The sequence below is a fragment of the Oncorhynchus tshawytscha genome, linkage group LG33 (genome assembly GCF_018296145.1).
Source record: "Oncorhynchus tshawytscha isolate Ot180627B linkage group LG33, Otsh_v2.0, whole genome shotgun sequence".
NCBI lineage: Eukaryota > Metazoa > Chordata > Actinopteri > Salmoniformes > Salmonidae > Oncorhynchus > Oncorhynchus tshawytscha.
This window is the reverse complement of record NC_056461.1, coordinates 9,105,404-9,127,515: the sequence shown is the minus strand read 5'-3', so window position 1 is coordinate 9,127,515 and position 22,112 is coordinate 9,105,404. Positions and strand designations below refer to the sequence as shown.

The 22,112-nt window shown below is 40.9% G+C and overlaps 1 protein-coding gene across 2 annotated transcripts in view; it reads left to right on the top strand.

Annotated features, from left to right (window-relative positions):
- The first annotated feature begins 4,493 nt into the window (after window positions 1–4,493).
- The window catches only part of LOC112230850 (multiple C2 and transmembrane domain-containing protein 1), a 43,798-nt gene continuing 26,179 nt past the window's right edge, over window positions 4,494–22,112 (top strand). For both annotated transcript variants that reach the window (XM_024397188.2, XM_042311166.1), the window contains exon 1: window positions 4,494–5,201. In XM_024397188.2, the coding sequence (XP_024252956.2) occupies window positions 4,683–5,201 (519 nt within the window). In that variant the 5' untranslated portion in view covers window positions 4,494–4,682. The remainder of the gene's footprint in view (window positions 5,202–22,112) is intronic.

Here is a 22,112-nt window from a genome sequence, read left to right as displayed (position 1 = left end):
GAAGATAGCTTTTTGTCTATCCAGATGCCTTGATATTTGTAAGTCGGGAACACAATCAGTATGGGAAACATCCCAAGTACATTTGTGATTTTATGTGCTCTAGAGAACAATACATACTTAGTCTAACCTGCATTCAATACTCATTTCAGGTCAATAACGTGTTATCTGTAAAATAATGACGGGAGTCTGTAGTTGAGATAGAGCCTGGTCAACCGTGGGGGCAGTAGCATATACAACATCATCCTTGGCATTCAAGTCCAGGTCTTTTTTTGTTGTTGTCAATAATGTTCATGTAAACAGAAAAAAACTACAGGACCCAGAATTGTCCCCTGCGGGACACCTTTCGTTATGTCCATAAAACCTGATTTAATACCGTCAATAGATACATATTGAGTTCTATCTTTCAAGTGATTTCTAAACCAGTTACGTGCAGCCTGGTCTAGGCCAATACCTATCTCTGCTGCATCTCTAGTTATAAATGATGTGGTTAACTGTATGGATAAAAGACACCATTGTGCTGCCCTTTTCAAATCCCAGTCAAAGGCCTTTGATACTGTTGATCACTCACTGCCAATTCCTAAATTATTCCGGAAAGACTCTGAATTCGCAGTGAGCGATCAACAGTATCAAAGGCCTTTGACAGGTCAATGAAGAGGGCAGAACAGTGTTGCCTTCTCTCCATACAGTTAACCACATCATTTATAACTAGAGTTGCAGCGGGGATAAGAGGCTGGGAGAAGGAAACGCAGTCGACTGACTGACCAGGGTCAATTAAATAACTGTTTCTCGCAAATAAAGAAATCTGCCGAAATAAAATGTTGGTTAAAAGCGTCACTTCTCCCATTCTTCTCAGTAATGATTGTAAGGGTTGTCGTCGGGAGAAAGAGAGGAGGACCAAAGCACAGCGTGGTAAGTGTTCATGATGATTTTTAATTAAAACTCAGAACACCAAACAATAAATGACAACGTGAATTTACAAAACCGAAACAGTACCATGTGGCCCAAACACTCACACGGAAACAAACACCCACAAACCAAAAGTGAAACCCAGGCTACCTAAGTATGATTCTCAATTAGAGACAACAATTGACAGCTGCCTCTTATTGAGAACCATACTAAGCCGAACTCAAAAATTAACATAGAAAAACAAACATAGACTGCCCACCCCAACTCACACCCTGACCATACTAAAACAAAGACAAAAACAAAGGAACTAAGGTCAGAACGTGACAATAATGCCAGAGTCAGACAGAACTTGCCTTTTTTCTATTACAGCATATTGAATGTCTGTCATTCATATTCCATTCACCCAGCTTAATGTAACATTGAAATGTATTGGCTACTACATGATACAAGATACCCATCACGAGGTTGCTACAACCTAGCCTATGAATGAAAGTGTACAACATATGTGTATAGGTCGAAGGAAATTTGAGTATTCAAGGTGACAGTGACACATTCAATGGCATCTTGCACACTCTTACCTGCATCCAGCTGATCTAGGTTGTAATCATTAGTCCAACAGATGCAAACAAGAGTTTCTATTGGAGAAATGCAGTTATGTTTATCCCCATTTCATTCAGTTTGCTTCCATTTAAAAAATGTTTTTAAACAGAATTGGCAGAATGAATACACCCCTGATCACACACAAATACAGAACTTCAGAACTTCAGAACTTCAGTAGCAGCCACATATACATTACATGATCACTTTGCTCGTTGTATATATAATTATATATACAATATACAATATATAATTCCTTCTCTTCTTCATCTCCTCTCACCTTTTCCCTTCACTTGTGAACTTCAGTGCACAATACAACAGCTGCCTGTGACCAGGCGAAAAAACCTTTCCAGCCAAACTTTCATACCATAACCGCTAACCACTACATCGTTTCCCCCATATTTATGTCATAGTCAACATAGCTACTAGAACTAACGCATGAGTAAATCTGCTACAATCGTGCAGTACAGTGTACAGCAAGCAATTTAGCAGTTACACCAGTGGGACCAGGTGGCAATAAATTAATAAAACCAAAAGCTTACCTTGACTTCGAAGAGTTCCAGTGTAGGATAGCCATAGCCAGCTAGCAATTCCTGACATTTAATCCTAGTATAAAAAAATCCCCACTTTATTTTCAGAATGTGAAATGTCAGAATAATAGCAGAGAGAAGGATTTATTTAAGCTTTTATTTATTTCATCATATTCCCAGTGGGTCAGAAGTTTACAAACACTCAATTGGTATTTGGTAGCATTGCCTTTAAATTGTTTAACTTGGGTCAAACATTTCAGGTAGCCTTCCACAAGCTTCCCACAATAAGTTGGGTGATTTTTGGCCCATTCCTCCTGACAGAGAGGATGTAACTGAGTCAGGTTCGTAGGCCTCCTTGCTCGCACGCGCTATTTCAGTTCTGCCCACAAAGTTTCTATAGATTTGAGGTCAGGGCTTTGTGATGGCCACTCCAATACCTTGACTTTGATGTCCTTAAGCCATTTTTCCACAACTTTGGAAGTATGCTTGGGGTCAATGTCCATTTGGAAGACCCATTTGCGACCAAGCTTTAACTTCCTGACTGATGTCTTGAGATGTTGCTTCAATATGTACAGTGGGGCAAAAAAAGTATTTAGTCAGCCATCAATTGTGCAAGTTCTCCCACTTAAAAAGATGAGAGAGGCCTGTAATTTTCATCATAGGTACACCTCAACTATGACAGACAAAAGGAGAAACAAAAACAAGAAAATCACATTGTAGGATTTTTTATGAATTTATTTGCAAATTATGGTGGAAAATAAGTATTTGGTCACCTACAAACAAGCAAGGTTGTTGACACTCTCAGACCAGTGCACCTGGCACCTACTACCATACGCTGTTCAAAGGCACTTAAAAATGTTGTCTTGCCCATTCATAGTTTGAATGGCACACATACACAATCCATGTCTTAATTGTCTCAAGGCAAAAAAGTATTCCTTGTCTCATCCCCTTCACCTACACTAATTGAAGTGAATTTAAAAAGTGATATCATTAAGGGATCATAGCTTTCATCTGGATTCACCTGGTCAGTCTATGTCATGAAAGAGCAGGTGTTCCTAATGTTTTATACACTCAGTGTACATTATATGGAGGGACTTCAGATAAGGCCTATCTGTTAAAGGTGGTCAGGGGCAATGGTTGCATAAATCAGTGGCATAGCCAATAATTTGTTGGTGGGTGGGCCTGCAGAAACTTGGGAGGGGAAAGCGATTAGCTTCCAGTTTTTAACAGTTTTTTTCCGGGGGGCAAAGAGAAAAATGTGCCGTTTTATAGCTAATCTCATGCTATTTTTACACTTTTTGCCATGATGCTGAGAGAAAATGTTACGGTTTTAAAGCATATTTCCTGCAATTCTACACATTTTACCATGGGCAGAGAGATAAATGTGCAGTTTTAATGCTCATCGCATCCTTGTGCTTGTCTCCATTCCCCTCCAGGTGTCGCTCATCTACCCCATTATCCCCTGGGTACTTATACCTGTGTTCCCTGTTTGTCTGTTGCCAGTTCATCTTGTTTGTCAAGTCAACCAATGTTTTGTCTCAGATTCTGCTTTCCCCCAGTCTCTCGTTTTCTCACCCTCCTAGTTTTGACCCTTGCCTTGGACCCTTTTGACCCTTTGCCCCACTACTCTGGATTATCGACCTCTGCCTGTCTTGACCTGCCCCTGTTGCTGTGATAAACATTGTTACTTCAACACAGTCTGCATTTTGGTCTTTCCTGAAACGTGATAACTGAGAGAAAATTATGCATTTTTAATGTTAATTAAAGGTCAAATATAGGTGTGTTGACTGTGATAAAGGCACTGTACTATGAACTCTCTTATTTTCTAAATGAACAAAAGAAATAGGCAGAGGCATGGTGCAAATAGCCGCAGAAGCACAGTGACATATGCCTCAATGCAGTCATATTCATGGTTTATTGGGTGTGTGGCTTTCAGTTCATGATTTTTTGGCAAACCTTCCAGTGAGAGTGAATGTCATTCCATGTCATCTGTTCTGTTATATTTAGTAAAATCTGACTAACCGAGTGCACTGCTTGCAATGATTTATATCTGAGGGTTTTTGCATGTGTATGTAAAAAGACAAATAATGTCCCATTTGGAACACTGACATTTAATTAAAGAGCATTTTATTTTTGGTGGGTGGGCCTGGGCCCAACCAGCCCCACCCATGCCTACACCCCTGGATTAAATAGGTATATTTAACCAGCTTGGTATACATTAACAGCATGTCTAGTTTGATAGTAGGCTACTCACATTTTGTAATATTAATTTGATCATGTATTATGCACAGGCCTATTAGTTTGTAGTCTACCTGGTGTACAGACAGGAATCTTTTGGCACCCTGCGGGCTGTTGAATACGCTTGTTTTGAAACATCTGGGCAAAATGCAAACACCCCCTTTGCAGAGTAGCCTACCATTCACGGCAAATCAGCGTACTTCCGCGTAAAGCAATTAGGCTACTATCACTCACTCCATTGGTCTACCCTACAGAGTTCATCGAAGCAACGTTGCGATGTCTTCAAAGGAGAAACTGCGTAATGCGCAATAGCTGCTGGTCTCCAGTGCGCCTTGTCAGTCCATCATGCTGTGACACTTATCGTTTCGAAAGCAGCAGCGCACCACACAGAGAGAGAACGAGCAGGAGAGAATGGAGAGAAGTGAAGAGAACGACGATGAAGCCTCCTCGTCCTCGTCCCAGCAAAACACAATGTGGAAACAATTTCAAGCGAGAGCCAAACCCATCCTTAGCCCCAAACTCAGCGCCAGAAACCCAGATGAGAAAAAGGAGAAGGGATCATTGTGGATGTTTCGGAAGAAGAAAAAACACCCTGTTTTGGATCGGGTGATCTCCTCCTCACAGCCCGACCTATTCTCTGAACCGGTGGGTTTGGACTTGCAGGAGTCGCCCCTCTGCGGCAAAGTGGACCCGAGCACCAGCCACATCTCCAGACAGGCGGGCGAAGAGCCGATGCAGCCCGACACACAGAGAGTCGTTGGCGGCTCGGGAATCCCGAAGCCCACGCTAGTACAGCTGGTGCAATCCCACCACAAGAGCTCCTCGCTGGGGTCCTCGTGCCTGGAGAGGCTGGTTGCGGACCCTTCAGCGAGTGGTAGTGACAGCGATGTAGGAGAGAAGGAGGCACAGCTGGATAAAGCTGACCTGCAGGTAAGGATCAATGAAACAAAGATACCGCTATAGCCTATCTCTATTAGCCCTACATGAGTAATATCTTTGCAGCATGTACATGGAGCCTATAGATATAATGTGGGCTATAGTAGCAATATTGGAGCTACAGGCTATTCCGACGTGTACTGTACCACCCCGTTACAATATATTGTAGCTCTTTTGTAGCCTTTATTTAGGGTTCTAGGCTAACCATCATTTCCATTGAAGCTGCTAAAATAAACTACTATGCTGGTGTAAAACAGCACCCGCATCATCAAAGGAAGTTACCTTTAGCTAACAACCAAAGACAACAGTACCTTGGGATGCTCGACCAAACAAATGTGAACAGTTTAATTTGTTTAACAGGTCATTTGGGTAAGTAAACAACCATTGCATAACAATACCTGCAGGACAGGTTGATCTGATGGTCATATGGTTCACCTTTTAGTTGTGTGTGTGTGTGTGTGTGCGTGTGAGCGTGTGAGCGTGCATGCATGATGTGTGTTTTCCAGCTAAGACAGCAGCTGCAGCCTGACCAGACCTGTTGACTACAGGTTACAGTTGTGTGTCTTTACACAATGACAAGACAGATGATATTTCATCAAATAAGAAAAACACAATCCCAGGGTTTTGGGAAGGGAGGGGGTAATATAAGTGTATATATAGTTAGTTAAAGATCTCCTTTCCTCTGAGAGACAACAAATTGGTGCCCAAATGGGTCTGAGATAAGACAATGTAATACCATAGTGTTTCTGAAAAGAATAATGTGTGTGTGTTTGCTGTGTGGGGAGGGGAGGGGAGTAAGAGAAATGCATGATCTAAGAGTATGGAGCCAGATAGCTGCCAAAAGGTTGAACATGCTCATCGTTAGGATCGCAAGAACAGCCATGTGTAAACATGAAACGTAAATGTGAAATTTCATCTGTGAACATACAAACACCATGTTACGATTATGGTCCAAAAAAAATGTAGGCTTGAACTAATCTTGTGTTGCAATTCTGACGTACAATAATACCTTTCAGAGTTTTGTCCGTTTCATCTCACCAACAAAAACAACCTACACCAAACAGCCTGTGCGGAGTGCTACGCGAACAAGCATAGCACAGTATAAAAAAACGGAAGTCAGGGAAACCAGAAAGAGGTATCCTGCGCATTTTCAAGTTAAAAGTCTCCATTCTCTAATACTCAGTTGAGTTGACTTCACATTTAGGTAGCTAATGGAATGGATACAGCTGTACCACTAGCTGTATTATGCCTACAACAGTGAAGTTTCAGTCCAATAGGTATATCTCTACAGCATGGGCATATCTCTGGGTGACGTGGACATCCCCATGCATGCACCTTATCAAAATATGACTCATTCAATATTGCACCATCCCATTCTCTTGGCTCTGTCTGCAGTCATAACCAGTAGTATCTACCAGGAATAATTAATCATAACCAGTAGTACCTACCAGGAATAATGAATAATAACCAGTAGTATCTACCAGGAATAATGAATCATAACCAGTAGTATCTACCAGGAATAATGAATCATAAGCAGTAGTATCTACCAGGAATAATGAATCATAACCAGTAGTATCTACCAGGAATAATGAATCATAATGAGTAGTGTCTACCAGGAATAATGAATCATAACCAGTAGTATCTACCAGGAATAATGAATCATAACCAGTATCTACCAGGAATAATGAATCATAACCAGTAGTATCTACCAGGAATAATGAATCATAATGAGTAGTGTCTACCAGAATAATGAAACAGAATAATACTACATGTTTGGGGAATCTGAATTATGTAGGAACCCTCTTGGCCACTCAAAATGTTTTAATATAGAATATTTAGATATGTATTTCATCACTCAAAATCTTGCCGAAGCATATTTTGTAGGCAGGGTTAATATGATTAAAAAAATTCAGAACATATTAACTTTGAAACGAACGAGGTAGATGTTAAACGTAGGCTAAGTCTGACATTAGGTAGTCTCCATATAGGCTATTCCCTCCATCGCAACACTTTTTATTATAGGCCTCCAATTAAAGAGAGAACCTAGCTCACAGGCCTCTAAGTATAGCCTCTAAATACATTTTAAACAAAATAGTTGACGAAGCACATGCAGTGGCTGATAGGGAAAAACAGATCTGGTAATAAGTATAGGCTATAGATAGTCTTGACCATTTGGGACCCCTTGGCTATTTCCCTCAGGACAGGTTATAGCCAAGACTTAAATCAATATTTTGTTTTGTCTCATTCATTGATATGGATATAGCCTCTGCGTGATGGGGTTGTGCAACGCGAATGGCTATAACAAGCCTCCATACAGAGTGGAATTAGCAAATACAGCAGTCAAAATGCCTAATATAATACCTATATAAGACCAGTCCGTGCTCCCAAATCCTGGAAGGACTGTGATTCATTAGGTTACATGATCACCACAGTAGCCCCACGCGGCTATAAAATATATGGCCATTAAATAACACAACAGCATGGCATACTTAGATAGTGGAATAGGCCTAGCATAAATCACATTTACGTTCTATTTTTTCTGCTCAGGCGGTTATTCTAGACAAGGCTCTTCTGTGTCTTTATAGTATCATTCCCACACAATTAATTTGCTGAAGCCCCAAGCCTATACTACATAATCTACTGGTATCGAATGCAGTTATTGGTACGTCGAATGTCGTTATCGAATGCAGTTCTTAAACAGGCTCTAGACTTTATTTTGGAAATGAAACCGGAAGCTTCAAAGCAACTCTAACGTCTGGGCTAGAGTTGCTTGATTGACTAGCTAACTTCGACTAGCTATGTCCTTCAGCAGATGCCAAAGTTTGTACGTATAAAAAAAACCATCTGTAACTGAGTAAAGGGAGACATAAAGTAAGAATTCATTGAATTCATAATCCTAACATAGGGTTTGTTCATTTACAGATCTAATTTAACTGTTACGTTTCATGTTTCACACATGGCTTTTCTTATCAATCAATTTACATATTGATTTTCTTACGGTCCTAACGATATGTACGTTCAACCTTTTGAAAAACTCTGAAAACCTCTGAAAGAAAGTCTGCCAAGGTGATACAGTGAGAGTCAGACTATTTGACACTACCCACCGGGCACACCAGGTCATTTCAACGTGGATCATTTGGTTCATCATTAATATTTGGTTAAGACGTTGATCAACGAGATTACAACCTATATTCACCCACTCAAAAAGAGAGCCAAAAGTTAGTTGAATTTCCAATGTGTTATCTCTATGCTTGCAACCATGTAAAAGCACTACCAAATGGAAAAACAATGTCAGATTTTTGGTTTATTTATACGACATATTAATGTGTCGGCACCACTTCATCTAGTAGCAGAACCAAATGACTTAGATTGCAGTTAAGATTACATGTTACATTACAGTTGAGATGATTTTGTGGGACAGTGTAGCCTATATGAATACCCCCCGCTAATTAAAGAGCACTTACAACACTGTTTTGAAACGAGAGACCACATTTGCAGCTGTTTTAGGAAAATCGGGATTGAGTGAAGTATCAGCAAATATGTTGAATAAACAACCGAGCTGACAAGGTATCCCTTTCATGAACATGGAGAGCTTCACAAGCTTGACAAAATGACCTTATATCTTTCAGTCTAATACTGCTATTTACTGACTTGTATCGCTTTGTTAGAAGCATGCTTTATGTAAATAGGCCTAGTTCAAACTGTCCTCCAAGTTTAGCTGGAATTTAGCCTATAAGGATTTGACAAATGTGATGGGTTGACGATTTGACATTGGCCTACGTCTCGTCGTGCGCTGTGCAGAATGTCAGATCTCAACAACGACGGTTTAACATCACAGGCCACCACAGGCGTTCCCAAACGTTTTTGGCCAGCGACCCATTTTTGATATCAAACATTTTTTGCAACCCCACCAGGTAATCGTGTAATTAACTGCCAATGTTATCTTTTTTAAATTTGGGCTATGACATTCTATTGCAAATCAGTCTGACAGTGTTTTTGACAGTATTTAAATCTGAAGTCAGTATGGTTTGTAGTGACTGAAATGCATCAGAAAGGCATAGGGAAGTTCAGAAGATCATGAGGCAATCATTTTGTATGATACTTCTGTGTAGGAAAGAGCCATCATTGATGATCATATTTTCCCCCAGTCTGATTTAGTGCCTGGTCTTGTCCACCCATTGTCAACCCTGGCTTGTAGAGGGAAACAGTACATACAGTTGAAGTCGGAAGTTTACATACACCTTAGCCAAATACATTTCAACTCAGACATTTAATCCTAGTAAAAAGTCCCTGTCTTAGGTCAGTTAGGATCACCACTTTATTTTAAGAATGTGAAATGTCAGAATAATAGGAGAGAGAATGATTTATTTCAGCTTTTATTTCTTTCATCACATTCCCAATGGGTCAGAAGTTTACATACCCTCAGTTAGTATTTGGTAGCATTGCCTTTACATTGTTTAACTTGGGTCAAATGTTTTGGGTAGCCTTCCACAAGCTTCCCACAATAAGTTGGGTGAATTTTGGCCCATTCCTCCTGACAGAGCTGGTGTAACTGAGTCAGGTTTGTAGGCCTCCTTGCTCGCACACGTTTTTTCAGTTCTGCCCCCAAAAATTCTATAGGATTGAGGTCAGGGCTTTGTGATGGCCACTCCAGTACCTTGACTGTGTTGTCCTTAAGCCATTTTGCAACAACTTTGGAAGTACGCTTTGGGTCGCAACCAAGCTTTAACTTCCTGACTGATGTCTTGAGATGTTGTTTCAATATATCCACATAATTTTCCCTCCTCATAATGTCATCTATTTTGTGAAGTGCACCAGTCCCTCCTGCAGCAAAGCACCCCCACGACATAATGTTGCCACCCTCGGGCTTCATGGTTGGGATGATGTTCTTTGGCCTGCAAGCCGCCCCCTTTTTCCTCCAAACATAACGATGGTCATTATGGCCAAACAGTTCCATCTTTGTTTCATCAGACCAGAGGACATTTCTCCAAAAAGTAGGATCTTTGTCTCCATGTGCAGTTGCAAACCGTAGTCTGGCTTTTTTATGGCAGTTTTTGAGTGGCTTCTTCCTTGCTGAGCCTTTCAGATTATGTCGATATAGGACTTGTTTTACTGTGGATATAGATACTTTTGTACCTGTTTTCTCCAGCATCTTCACAAGGTCCTTTGCTGTTGTTCTAGGATTGATTTGCACTTTTCGCACCAAAGTACGTTCATCTCTAGGAGACAGAATGCGTCTCGTTCCTGAGCGGTATGATGGCTGCAAGGTCCCATGGTGTTTATACTTGCGTACTGTTGTTTGTACAGATGAACGTGGTACCTTCAGGCATTTGGAAATTGCTCCCAAGGATGAACCAGACTTGTGGAGGTCTACAATTTTTTTTCTGAGGTCTTGGCTGATTTATTTTCATTTTCCCATGATGTCAAGCAAAGAGGCACTGAGTTTGAAGGTAGGCCTTGAAATACATCTACAGGTACACCTCCAATTGACTCAAATGATGTCAATTAGCCTATCAGAAGCTTCTAAAGCCATTACTTCATTTTCGGGAATTTTCCAAGCTGTTTAAAGGCACAGTCAACTTAGTGTATGTAAACTTCTAACCCACTGGAATTGTGATACAGTGAATTATAAGTGAAATAATCTGTCGGTAAACAATTGTTGGAAGAATTACTTGTGTCATGCACGAAGTAGATGTCCTAAACAACTTGCCAAAACTTTATTAACAAGACATTTGAGGAGTGGTTGAAAAGCTAGTTTTATTGACTCCAACCTAAGTGTAAAGTTCCGACTTCAACTGTACGTGCGTGTTCTTGAGTCTTTCCTTTCAGTGATGGGTTCATTCTATTTAGGAGCCTAAACCATTCAAAAGGTAGGGCCACATTTGTAGGAAGATAACAGAAACCGCTCTGTTTATTACAACTGCATCTAGCGGCTATCGTTCTATGAACCAAGTGTACATTTTCTCTTGTGACCCCACTTTCACATGGGGTCGTGATATGATATGATAGCTTATATATATATATATATATATTTTCACAAATGCAACGTGAATGTAGAAGAGACAGGTTGGAATGTCAATTCTCATCAAATTAATGGGAAGTTTGACTGAAGTACGGGACACACTTTTTAAATGTGTCCCGTTGGGTTTTTGACAGAAATGTTTGGTGATCGACTAGGAATGCCTTGGAGATCGACCATTCGATCGCAAATGTGGTTGAAATAGTGACCACTGCTGTAGTTGGAAACGTGAATCCAAAACATAATTTGTCACCTTGTCGACAAGTTTATAAGCTATTTATTGTAATTTCTAAAGTGACATTGAATTGTGTTTGGTTGTCAACTCAAACACATATCAACATTTAAAGGAGATTTATTTTCTGCTTGGATGGTTCTATCTGTGCCACCGACTTAGTCTGGTTTTAATTACAGTATTCAGTTTGTCTTCAAATTAGTAATTGTTATGTTGGATTCACGTCTCCATCTCAACCAAAAATCGCATTTAAGAGAATAGGACTAAATCAAATCAAACATAAAATGCACTTTAAATAATGTCCTATTCTTTAACGTAGATTTTAGGTTGAGACAGAGGCGTAACATATAAATGATTCATTTTGTAGACAAACTGGAATTAAAGCCAGACTAAGTCAGTGGCACAGATGGAACTATCCAAGCAGATGATACATCTCCTTCAAATGTTGATATTTGGTTGCGTTGACAACCAAACACAATTCGTAAGCCCTAGGCCTACGTGTTGTCTTATTTGGTTGATTCCTGGGTTGAATTGAAATGATAGCTGTTGATTTGCAAATGCTATGTCGGCCTTAATAGCATCATTGATGATATATGAGCGGAATAACTTTGATAGCAACAGTGAATCTATTTAGTTTTTAAGTGGACTCCCAACAATCATTCTCACGATAGCACATTGGTAGTCAGTGACAAATATCATCGCTAAGCAGGGCGTGGTAAATAAAACCCTGGAACTGAAAGGGTAGCTGTAGATAGATCAATTCTCCAGTAGGAGGTGCTGCCCATCCTATATATTTTTATCCAGATAGTGGATATAACATTGAAGATCTGACATTGTTCTATGTGCAAATTCAAAATAATTATTTCAAGGTTTGTCTTTGAATAACTATGATGTCATAATCCTGTGGTTGGAATTTCACCCTCTAAACAACAGTTTATGTTGATAACTTTTTTTCAAATCCAATGTATTTTCCTCATAGATTTCACATCGCACAACGTTGACAAATGACCTTGAAACAACGTTGATTCAACCAGTTTGTGCCCAGTGGCTTTTTCCAATTTCCTTTGCCTTGTGCAGAACCACCAGCTTGATTTCCCAAGTGTGATTGTGTTTTAGTATCCATTACAGAAATGCACGACTGTTTGCCAGAATGTACTGCGATCGAAGGGAGAGACAGATAGCAGCAGGAGAAGGAGAGAGTTTATGGATAGAGGAACAGAATGAGAAAGGGAGAGAGAGAGAGAGAGAGAGAGTTAGGATAGAGAGAGAGAAAGAGAGAGTTAGGATAGAGAGAGAGAGAGAGAGAGATAGAAAGAGAGAGAGATAAAGTTTATGATGAGAGGGACAAAGGGAGTCTAATTTGACCAAATGTGTTTTTGCAGACTGAGCCATATCCATTACATCTGAACACTACAGGCTGTCGGAATTCCTGATCTAGATATATAATCCTAAATTTTTATTCTATTCTAGACACGTTTTGCATCGTAGCGGAGAGAGGGAGGGAAGGAGAGAGGGATTATGGAGAGAGACAGAGAGATCATGTAGAGAGAGACAGAACGAGTAATAGAGAGAGACGGGGAGTATTTATGGAGAAAAGGAGTGAGTAAGAGAGGTGTGTGTGTTTCGGAGTGAGGATGACAGAGAGCGTTAAAAATTCCTGTACCACAGGGACATTTTCCGGCAGATTACCTGTCTGAGCCTGCACAGGGGCCAACCTTTCACAATAGGATACCAATACCTTTCAAAGGGAAAATAGGGAAATAGGGGTGGATTCTTCGGCAGGTGTCATCACGTTACAACAGAGAGCCTTTGGCTGCCAATAGGGCTCTGGTCAAAAGTAGTGCCCTATGTAGGGAAATAGGGTGCCATTTTGGACAGAGACTCTGTGTTTATGTTCCAAACTCTTTCCTTGCAGTAGGAGGAACATGACCCAAGACACTGATCTGAGGTTAAGATTGCTTTTTACGTGCATGCGTGTGTGTGTGCGCGCGTGTGTCCCCTAGTGATGCGTGGGTTGACTCATAACCCGAGGTCCCTGCGGTTATAGCCGCGGAGCGGGTGGGTTTAGGGTGGATAAAACAGGGGTGGATAAATATGATTTATTTCTTTCAGCGTCTTGAGAGAATGGGAACGCGCAGTTACTGTCTGTAGAGGTGCTATCTTTATCAGAATCATAAACCTGATAGTTGAGGTTGGGTTCTTAGCAATTGCAGGCGGGTGCAGGTGAACAAGCAGCTAACCTGTGCTCCACACATATGTTTGTACATAGACTCAGCAAAAAAAGAAACATCCTCTCACTGTCAATTACGCTTATTTTATGCAAACTTAGTGTCAACATTTATATGAACATAAGATTCAACAACTGAGACATAAACTGAACAAGTTCCACAGACATGTGACTAACAGAAGTGGAATAATGTGTCCCTGAATAAATGGGGAGTCAAAATCAAAAGTAACAGTCAGTATCTGGTGTGGCCACCAGCTGCATTAAGTACTGCAGTGCATCTCCTCATGGACTGCACCAGATGTGCCAGTTCTTGCTGTGAGATGTTACCCCACTCTTGTCTTAAACATGGCTGCGTTTCGTAAATGTAGAAGAAAAAGTGTAATCTGCTTGACACGTTAAAGTTACTAATATTACAGATCACAGTCAGCTAATTTCCACTCCATTCATATGCAAATCGGGTTTGATTCATACACTGGCTTGTCTGGCTGTCATGTTTATATTTTCACCTGCCCTTCCCTTCTCTACACTGAAATAACATAATTTCAGTAGTCCTCTGTTATGATTTTAAAAAATAAAATAAAAAAGAAGCTCATTAGCACACCCTTGTGGTTGAGTATATATGTATCTATTGTAGGTCATAGGATACAACAATGATTAATGTGGAACAAATAAATACTATCAAAGGATACCTTACAAGTTACAATAATGAACACCTTGTGAAACAAATGTGAAAACCAACCTGGCAATATTTCAGAGTGGAATACATAAACGTTGATCGTTTTTGGAACAGTTGTGTCATTCATTTATTTTCACAGATTTTTTTGTGCACTCATAGACTAAAATACTGAATTCTGGTGTGTGGAATATAGAGGAGATGGTTGATGTGTGGGTGGGAGGTTCTGCCTGTCAATTGTTCTCAATAGCCAGCCTGTCTCAGAACGGGGACTTGAAGAGGGAGACTCCAAAGTCCAGGAACTGGTTGTTCTGTGTTTGCAGTGCTAGTGCTTTTACTTCATCTGTGTATTTCACATATGTGCCCAGTATGATAGAGCAAAAAACTTTCTTAGCAGATATTGACAACATGACAACAACAGTAGCTGTAGATGATGTAACATCTGGGTGTTGGGCAGAACCCCTAGGTCCTGGAGAACAGGAGCAGAGTTCAAGGGAACAGGGTAGGAGACAGAGATGTCAACAAGCCAACACAGGTTACACTTTACTGTGAGAAAAACTGATGGATTAGTGCAGTGTTATAAATGGTAGATATGTACTTTTCAACACTTTTGGAAGGTATAGGCTACCTCAAGCTGGCCCTCCTCTGACTCAGAGCACAGAGAATCAGACTGATCCGAACTCACTTGTTCTGGTGGATGGGATACCTCCTGGGGGGCTCGGACAGTCGATGGTCCTAAAGTCATTTGGAGAGGTAAATTGAAGAGGTACATTTTTATAAGCATAACTACAATTTCTTGCTTTCTTGCTTAAGGTTAACGTACTTTGTCTATTGGGCTTCACTGAAGTGTAGAGTGTCAGGGCTTTCAGTGGTCGACCGTCCAACTGCTCCAACTGTAGAAGATTGTTGGCTTCCACCGAGGTAACCCTAGATAGACAAAGAGAAGTGTAAGGGAAACTGAAACTAGCTTCAGGTTATTTTATTGTCTGAGATTTTTTAAATATTCACTTTAACAGATGGTGACCCCAGCTAGGAGCGAAATAACAGCGAGGTTTCCCAGGTCTCGCCTTCCTTACGTCCTTCTTCCAAACCAAGTCATTTGCCCAGATGTCATAGCACTTGGTCCAAGCACCCTTTTTAATGGGTTCATTTAGAGTTAAGCACGTACTCCTCCTTTACTGACCTTAATGGGTATTTCCTTGCCCTCCACCCACATGGGTAAAGTGATTGGTTGCCGTCAGACACCAGCTGTTGCCATCCCTGGATTCCGTGAAGGGTCTGATGAGGTCCACCCCTAAAATGTTAAGTGTTAGAGAGAAGATTTCTTTATTCTTACCCGTATCTGTGTCATACAGTATACAGATTTTAATATTTGTAAGGATTCTCACACACACACACACACACATTCTATAATATTGAACTCTGCTGTGGTCAAATAAAGCAACCATTACAAAACAACTTATCAGTGCAAAATTTGAATTGGGACACTTACCGATCACTTACCAGCATCACTACTCTGGACAGTTCTGACTTAGAATATGTGGACAACTACAAATACCTAGGTGTCTGGTTAGACTGTAAACTTCTCCTTCCAGACTCACATTAAACATCTCCAATCCAAAATTAAATCTAGAATCGGCTTCCTATTTCGCAACAAAGCCTCCTTCACTCATGCTGCCAAACACCCTCGTAAAATTGACCATCCTGCCGATCCTCGACTTCAGTGATGTCATTTACAAAATAGCCTCCAACACTCTACTCAACAAATTGGATGCAGTCTATCACAGTGCCATCCGTTTTGTCACCAAAGCCCCATATACTATCCACCACTGTGACCTGTACGCTCTCGTTGGTTGGCCCTCGCTTCATAGTCGACGCCAAACCCACTGGCTCCAGGTCATCTACAAGTCTCTGCTAGATAAAGCCCCGCCTTATCTCAGCTCACTGGTCACCATAGCAGCACACACCTGTAGGTATATCTCACTGGTCACCCCCAAAGCCAATTCTTTCTTTGGCCACCTTTCCTTCCAGTTCTCTGCTGCCAATGACTGGAACAAACCTCATCCCCATACTGTATTTATTTATTTATCTTGCTCCTTTGCACCCCAGTATCTCTACTTGCACATTCATCTTCTGCACATTCTACCATTCTCGTGTTTAATTGCTATATTGTAAATACTTTGCCACCATGGCCTATTTATTGCCTTACCTCTCTTATCCTACCTCATTTGCACTCACTGTATATAGACTTTTCTACTTTATTATTGACTGTATGTTTGTTTTACTCCATGTGTAACTCTGTGTTGTTGTATATGTCGAACTGCTTTGCTTTATCTTGGCCAGGTCGCAGTTGCAAATAAGAACTTGTTCTCAACTAGCATACCTGGTTAAATAAAGGTGAAATATGATTATTTTTTAAATCATGTGCCTTGATGAAACAACTTTGATGGGCTTCAACTCTGGTGCCACAGTCTTTGGCCTCTCAAACTTCTGGCTTGCTAGATAGGGTACTGAGCTGCAAAAAGTGACAAAATGGAAACTTGCGTGCTCCCTGATATGACACTCATTGAAATCATAAACATTTCAGATATAATAGAATGTGACTGATAACCAAAAGGTTATTTCACTTGCCCAGCTGTCCACCTCCTTGACAATTCCCTGTCAGAAGAAGCGTAGGTTGATTTTTGGCAATCATGCGCTTCACTGAAATGGCCTGCATGCATCTCGGTCAGCACGGCCTCCTTCTCCTTAGTAAAAATCACCCTCCTGCCTGGCTGGCCATCCTTCCCCCTTAGGTACACATGATTGTCTGGAATTACCATAATTGTTTACACCTATCAATTTGATTGATCAGGTTTAACTGATACTGTAGCTAGACACCTCAATATGACAGACATATAACTATATCAGTGGAGGCTGCTGAGGGGAGGACGGCTCATAATAATGTCTGGAATGGAGTCAATTGAATGGTAGTTATCAACCACATGGAAACCACCTGTTTGATACAATTCCATTTACTTCATTCCAGACATTATTATGAGCAGTCCTCTCTTCAGCAGCCTCCACTGAACTATATGTATAGCTAGCAACTAGCTAACGTTAGATGGAAAATGGTTGTTGAAAAATGGTTGTATGTAGCTAAATCCGTACAATTATCTAATATAAGTTAACTGCTCAATGTTATTGTGAATTTCTCTGAATGTTGCGCTTCTTTTCGAGATCAGTGGTGTTTTCATAGTACTTCGCCTGGTTGGAAAGATAAAAGAAAATCTCCTCGAGGTATGCCACTGAAGTGCAAGCCACATACAAACAGAAAGCCGCGTTAACAGTTACAGTAGCTTGCTAGCTAACGTTAGCTAAATACAACTGTCTGGCAGCTACTGTAGCTGGCTAGCTGACTAGGCAGGCTGAGGTAAATAAGTACAGTAGCTAGCAACGTCAATCTAAAAACAGCTTCAATTATTTATTCCTATTTAACAATATTTACTTATATAAAGACAAGTACAAGGTAAAGAAAGTGTTCTCTTTCCAGTCTTTTCGGGCCTCTGAAACAGCAGGTAGTCAGCAGGTTGTCACCGTCAAAAGCATCGTCCTTGGAGAGAAATTGTGAGGTCATAATTTTGCAGACTGAGCGAGCATTTATGCGGTGAACTAGAACTGCCCGCATCCTCTTTACTTCGCGACAGCTACGAGGTAAAATAGAGCCAAGCAACCAGCATAGCAACGAGCTCTTTGGTTCATTACATAATCCAGTCAAAATGTTACAAGTTCTAGCAACATCCCTAGCAACAGCCCTAGGAACAGCCCTAGCGACAGAAGCTAGAACTCATCGAATCCCATTGTGACGCAGAGGGGGACACTATTTGGCATGACAGGCCCTCGAACCAAACTACTCCCTATTGACGTGCGGAGTAAGCAAGTGAGGCTGGTACACGGACCAAAACAACTCACATGGCTGTTCCGTGTTCTGCTTTTAATGATTAAAACCCGCTAACTTGTAGAAGAAATCATGGCACGTGATTTGTGACCAAAATCAAACATTGTGTATCTGTATTGTTGTTCTACTACACACACATTAAATAAATTATATCTCCTCTGCCAAAGTACAATGCACTTGAAAATAATCAGACCCCTTTCCTTTCCCACGTTGATACGTTACATGTTTACTCTAAAATAGATTCAATTGCACATTTTCCTCATCAATCCACACACAATAGCCCATAATGACAAAGCGAAAACAAGTTTTATGTAATTTTAGCAAATTTATTAAAAAAAAAAAAAAAAAACCGAAATGCCAATTTTACATAAGTATTCAGACCCTTTGCTATGACAGTCAGGATTGTGTCGAGGCACATATTTGGGGAAGGGTAACACAAAATGTCTGCAGCATTGTACGTCCCCAAGAACACAATGGCCTCCATCATTCTTAAATGTAAGAAGTTTGGAACCACCAAGACTCTTTCTAGAGCTGGCCGCGGGCCAAACTGAGCAATCGGGGAGAAGAGCCATGGTCAGGGAGATGACCAAGAATCCGATGGTCACTCTGACAGAGCTCCAGAGTTCCTCTATGGAGATGGGAGAACCTTACAGAATGACAACCATCTCTGCAGCACTCCATCAATCAGGCCTTTATGTTAGAGTGGCCAGACAGAAGCCACTCCTCAGTAGAAGGCACATTGGAGCCTGCTTGGAGTTTGCCAAAAGGCACCAAAAGACTCTCACATCTGGAGGAAACCTGGCACCATCCTTACTGTGAAGCATGGTGGAGGCAGCATCAGAGTGTGGGGATGTTTTTCAGTGGCAGGGACTGGGAGACTAGTCAGGTTTGAGGGAAAGATGAATGGAGCAAAGTATAGAGAGATCCTTGATGAAAAACTGCTCCAGAGCACTCAGGACCTCAGACTGGGGTGAAGGTTCATTGGGACAATGACCCTAAAGCAAACAGCCAAGATAATGCAGGAGTGGCATCGGGACAAGTCTCTGAATGTCCTTGAATGGCCCAACCAGAGCCCGGACTTGAACCCGATCGAACATCTCTGGAGAGACCTGAAAATAGCTGTGCAGTGACCCTCCTTATCCAACATGACAGACCTTGACAGGATCTGCAGAGAAGAATGGGAGAAACTCCCCAAATACATGTGTGCCAAACTTGTAGTGTCATACCTAAGAAGACTCGAGGCTATAATCGCTGCCAAAGGTGCTTCAACAAATTGATTGTAGGCTAATTTTTAATTGTAGGCTAATTTTGCTGGGAGGCAATGAGGAGATTCGGGAACTTTCCCCCACGGGATTTCCATTGCATTTCCATAGTTTTAGTTGAGCTCGATTGGCCATTTTACCTCATTTATTAAAAATAAATAAAAAAAATGTTTTGTAAGCGTCCGGATTAGTGTCCCGCATGAAAGCGGGAGTTATAGCTCTTCATCGGATGAATCCTGGAACATGTTCCAGCCTGTGCTAGCGAAACCGTCTTTTAGCTTAGCATCCGCTTCAACAGACCACTTCTTTATTGAGCACGTCACTGGTACTTCCTGTTTGAGCGTTTGCTAGTAAGCAAAGCAGGTTTGAGGAGTTAGCGAGGTAACTTTGATCAACTCTGAGTTAAATTTGGAATACGAAAGTGGCTCACATTTAGCCAGCTAAATTTCTATAGCAACGAATTCTTCAGAACTAAACTGTTCCAGGTTGGCAAACTCACAACTAATTCCACTTAACTCCAGTTTCCCTGAATTATATGACTGAGGTACTAGGTGAGGACCAATGAAATCACATTCCCTGCCCTTCATTTGAGGAAGACAACTATTTTATTAATGAAACATTTTTTTGTGTGTAAAATAAATACCAATGTTAAAATACACTGAGTGTACAAAACATTAGGAACACCTTCCTAATATTGAGTTGCACACCTTTTTGCCCTCAGAACAGGTGTCGAAAGTGTTCCACAGGGATGCTGTCCCATGTTGACTCCTAAACTTCCCACAATTGTGTCAAGTTGGCTTGATGTCCTTTGGGTGGTGGACCATTCTTGATACACACGGGAAACTGTTGAGCATGAAAAACCCAGCAGCGTTGCAGTTCTTGACACACTCAAACTGGTGCACCTGGCACCTACTACCATACCCCGTTCAAAAGGCACTTAAATTTTGTCTTGCTCCTTCACCCTCTGAATGGCACACATATACAATCCATGTGTATAAAAATCCTTCACTTCATCTACATTGATTGAAGTGGATTTAACAAGTGACATCAATAAGGGACCATAGCTTTCACCTGGATTCACCTGGTCAGTTTATTTCATGAAAAAAAGCAGGTGTTCCTATTGTGTATATAACATTACACGTTTAGGAATGACGGAATGCATTTTAAACATCCCACAATACAAACACTTTTGTATGACTTAATGAACATCTATCGATATGAGTGGGTAAAACGCTGCTTGTGCATTGACAAGCAAAGCACACCGAAGACTGCATTACCGATAAGCATTCAAACAAAGACAAGACTTCTAAAAGCATATTTCACATCGTAGCGTGATGAATTTGCAAGATAACTTTTCTTTCATTTTTTATTTCTGCGCAAATTAAAATGTGCCACTGACTTGCCCATGGATTGACGGTCCAGCATTGTCTCAATGAAGAGGTCGACGTTCGACTAGCCTCTGGCATCACTTTGAAAGGGAACAATCTGAGTCTCTGCTTCATTCTGTTACCATGGAATTGCCCTAATGTCTTAATGTCACCTAACACAGTATAAAATCACTGAAGAAAACACTGCTGTCTAATCCTTTAAAACGGAGCCTGTTTGTTGAAGCGTAAATCCATCTTAGAGCTGTAGTTTAATTTATTGTAAATAATGTGAAGTAAATAATACTGTTTTGTATTCTGTAGAACCCTATTACCATCTTATTGATCTGTGTGAGACTTGTAGGTGTGTGTAAATGTGTGTGTGTGCGCGAGCTTGCGTGTGTGTGTGTTTTAAGCCCACAGTCTAATCAATGCTTATCTTGGAATTCAGATCGACATGCACAGTAAACAAGAGTGCACTTAAGAATGTCCACCAAAAGTGCAGTAGATGGAGAGGCAGCCTTTTCAAAGATGAAAACGGTTAGTATGTTGACCGAAGTGTGTGTGCTGGACAACACATTGGGTGTAAACGCTGACACAGTTACAGTCAGCACTTCCTGCTGTTGCTGTATGAGCTCAATCCATTTCCGTGTGTGTGTGTGTGTCGGTACAATTTGCATAATGAGTGTGGGCTACATGGTTTTCTGTGTAGGCAGTGGGTTGGAAGACAAATAGCATGGTTGTCTGTTTGTAGTTAGAAGGAGGGTTGGTAGACAAATAGCATGGTTGTCTGTTTGTAGTTAGAAGGAGGGTTGGGAGACAAATAGCATGGTTGTCTGTTAGAAGGAGGGTTGGTAGACAAATAACATGGTTGTCTGTTTGTAGTTAGAAGGAGGGTTGGTAGACAAATAGCATGGTTGTCTGTTTGTAGTTAGAAGGAGGGTTGGGAGACAAATAGCATGGTTGTCTGTTAGAAGGAGGGTTGGTAGACAAATAACATGGTTGTCTGTTTGTAGTTAGAAGGAGGGTTGGTAGACAAATAGCATGGTTGTCTGTTTGTAGGTAGTTGGTCGATAAAAATGTGCATAGTTTAGTGGAATTCAATTGGTGCGTGTGTACAGTATATTTGTTCTGTATCTTATGTATCACACGCGTACAGCATACAGATACAGAGCCTTTGAGTGGAAAATC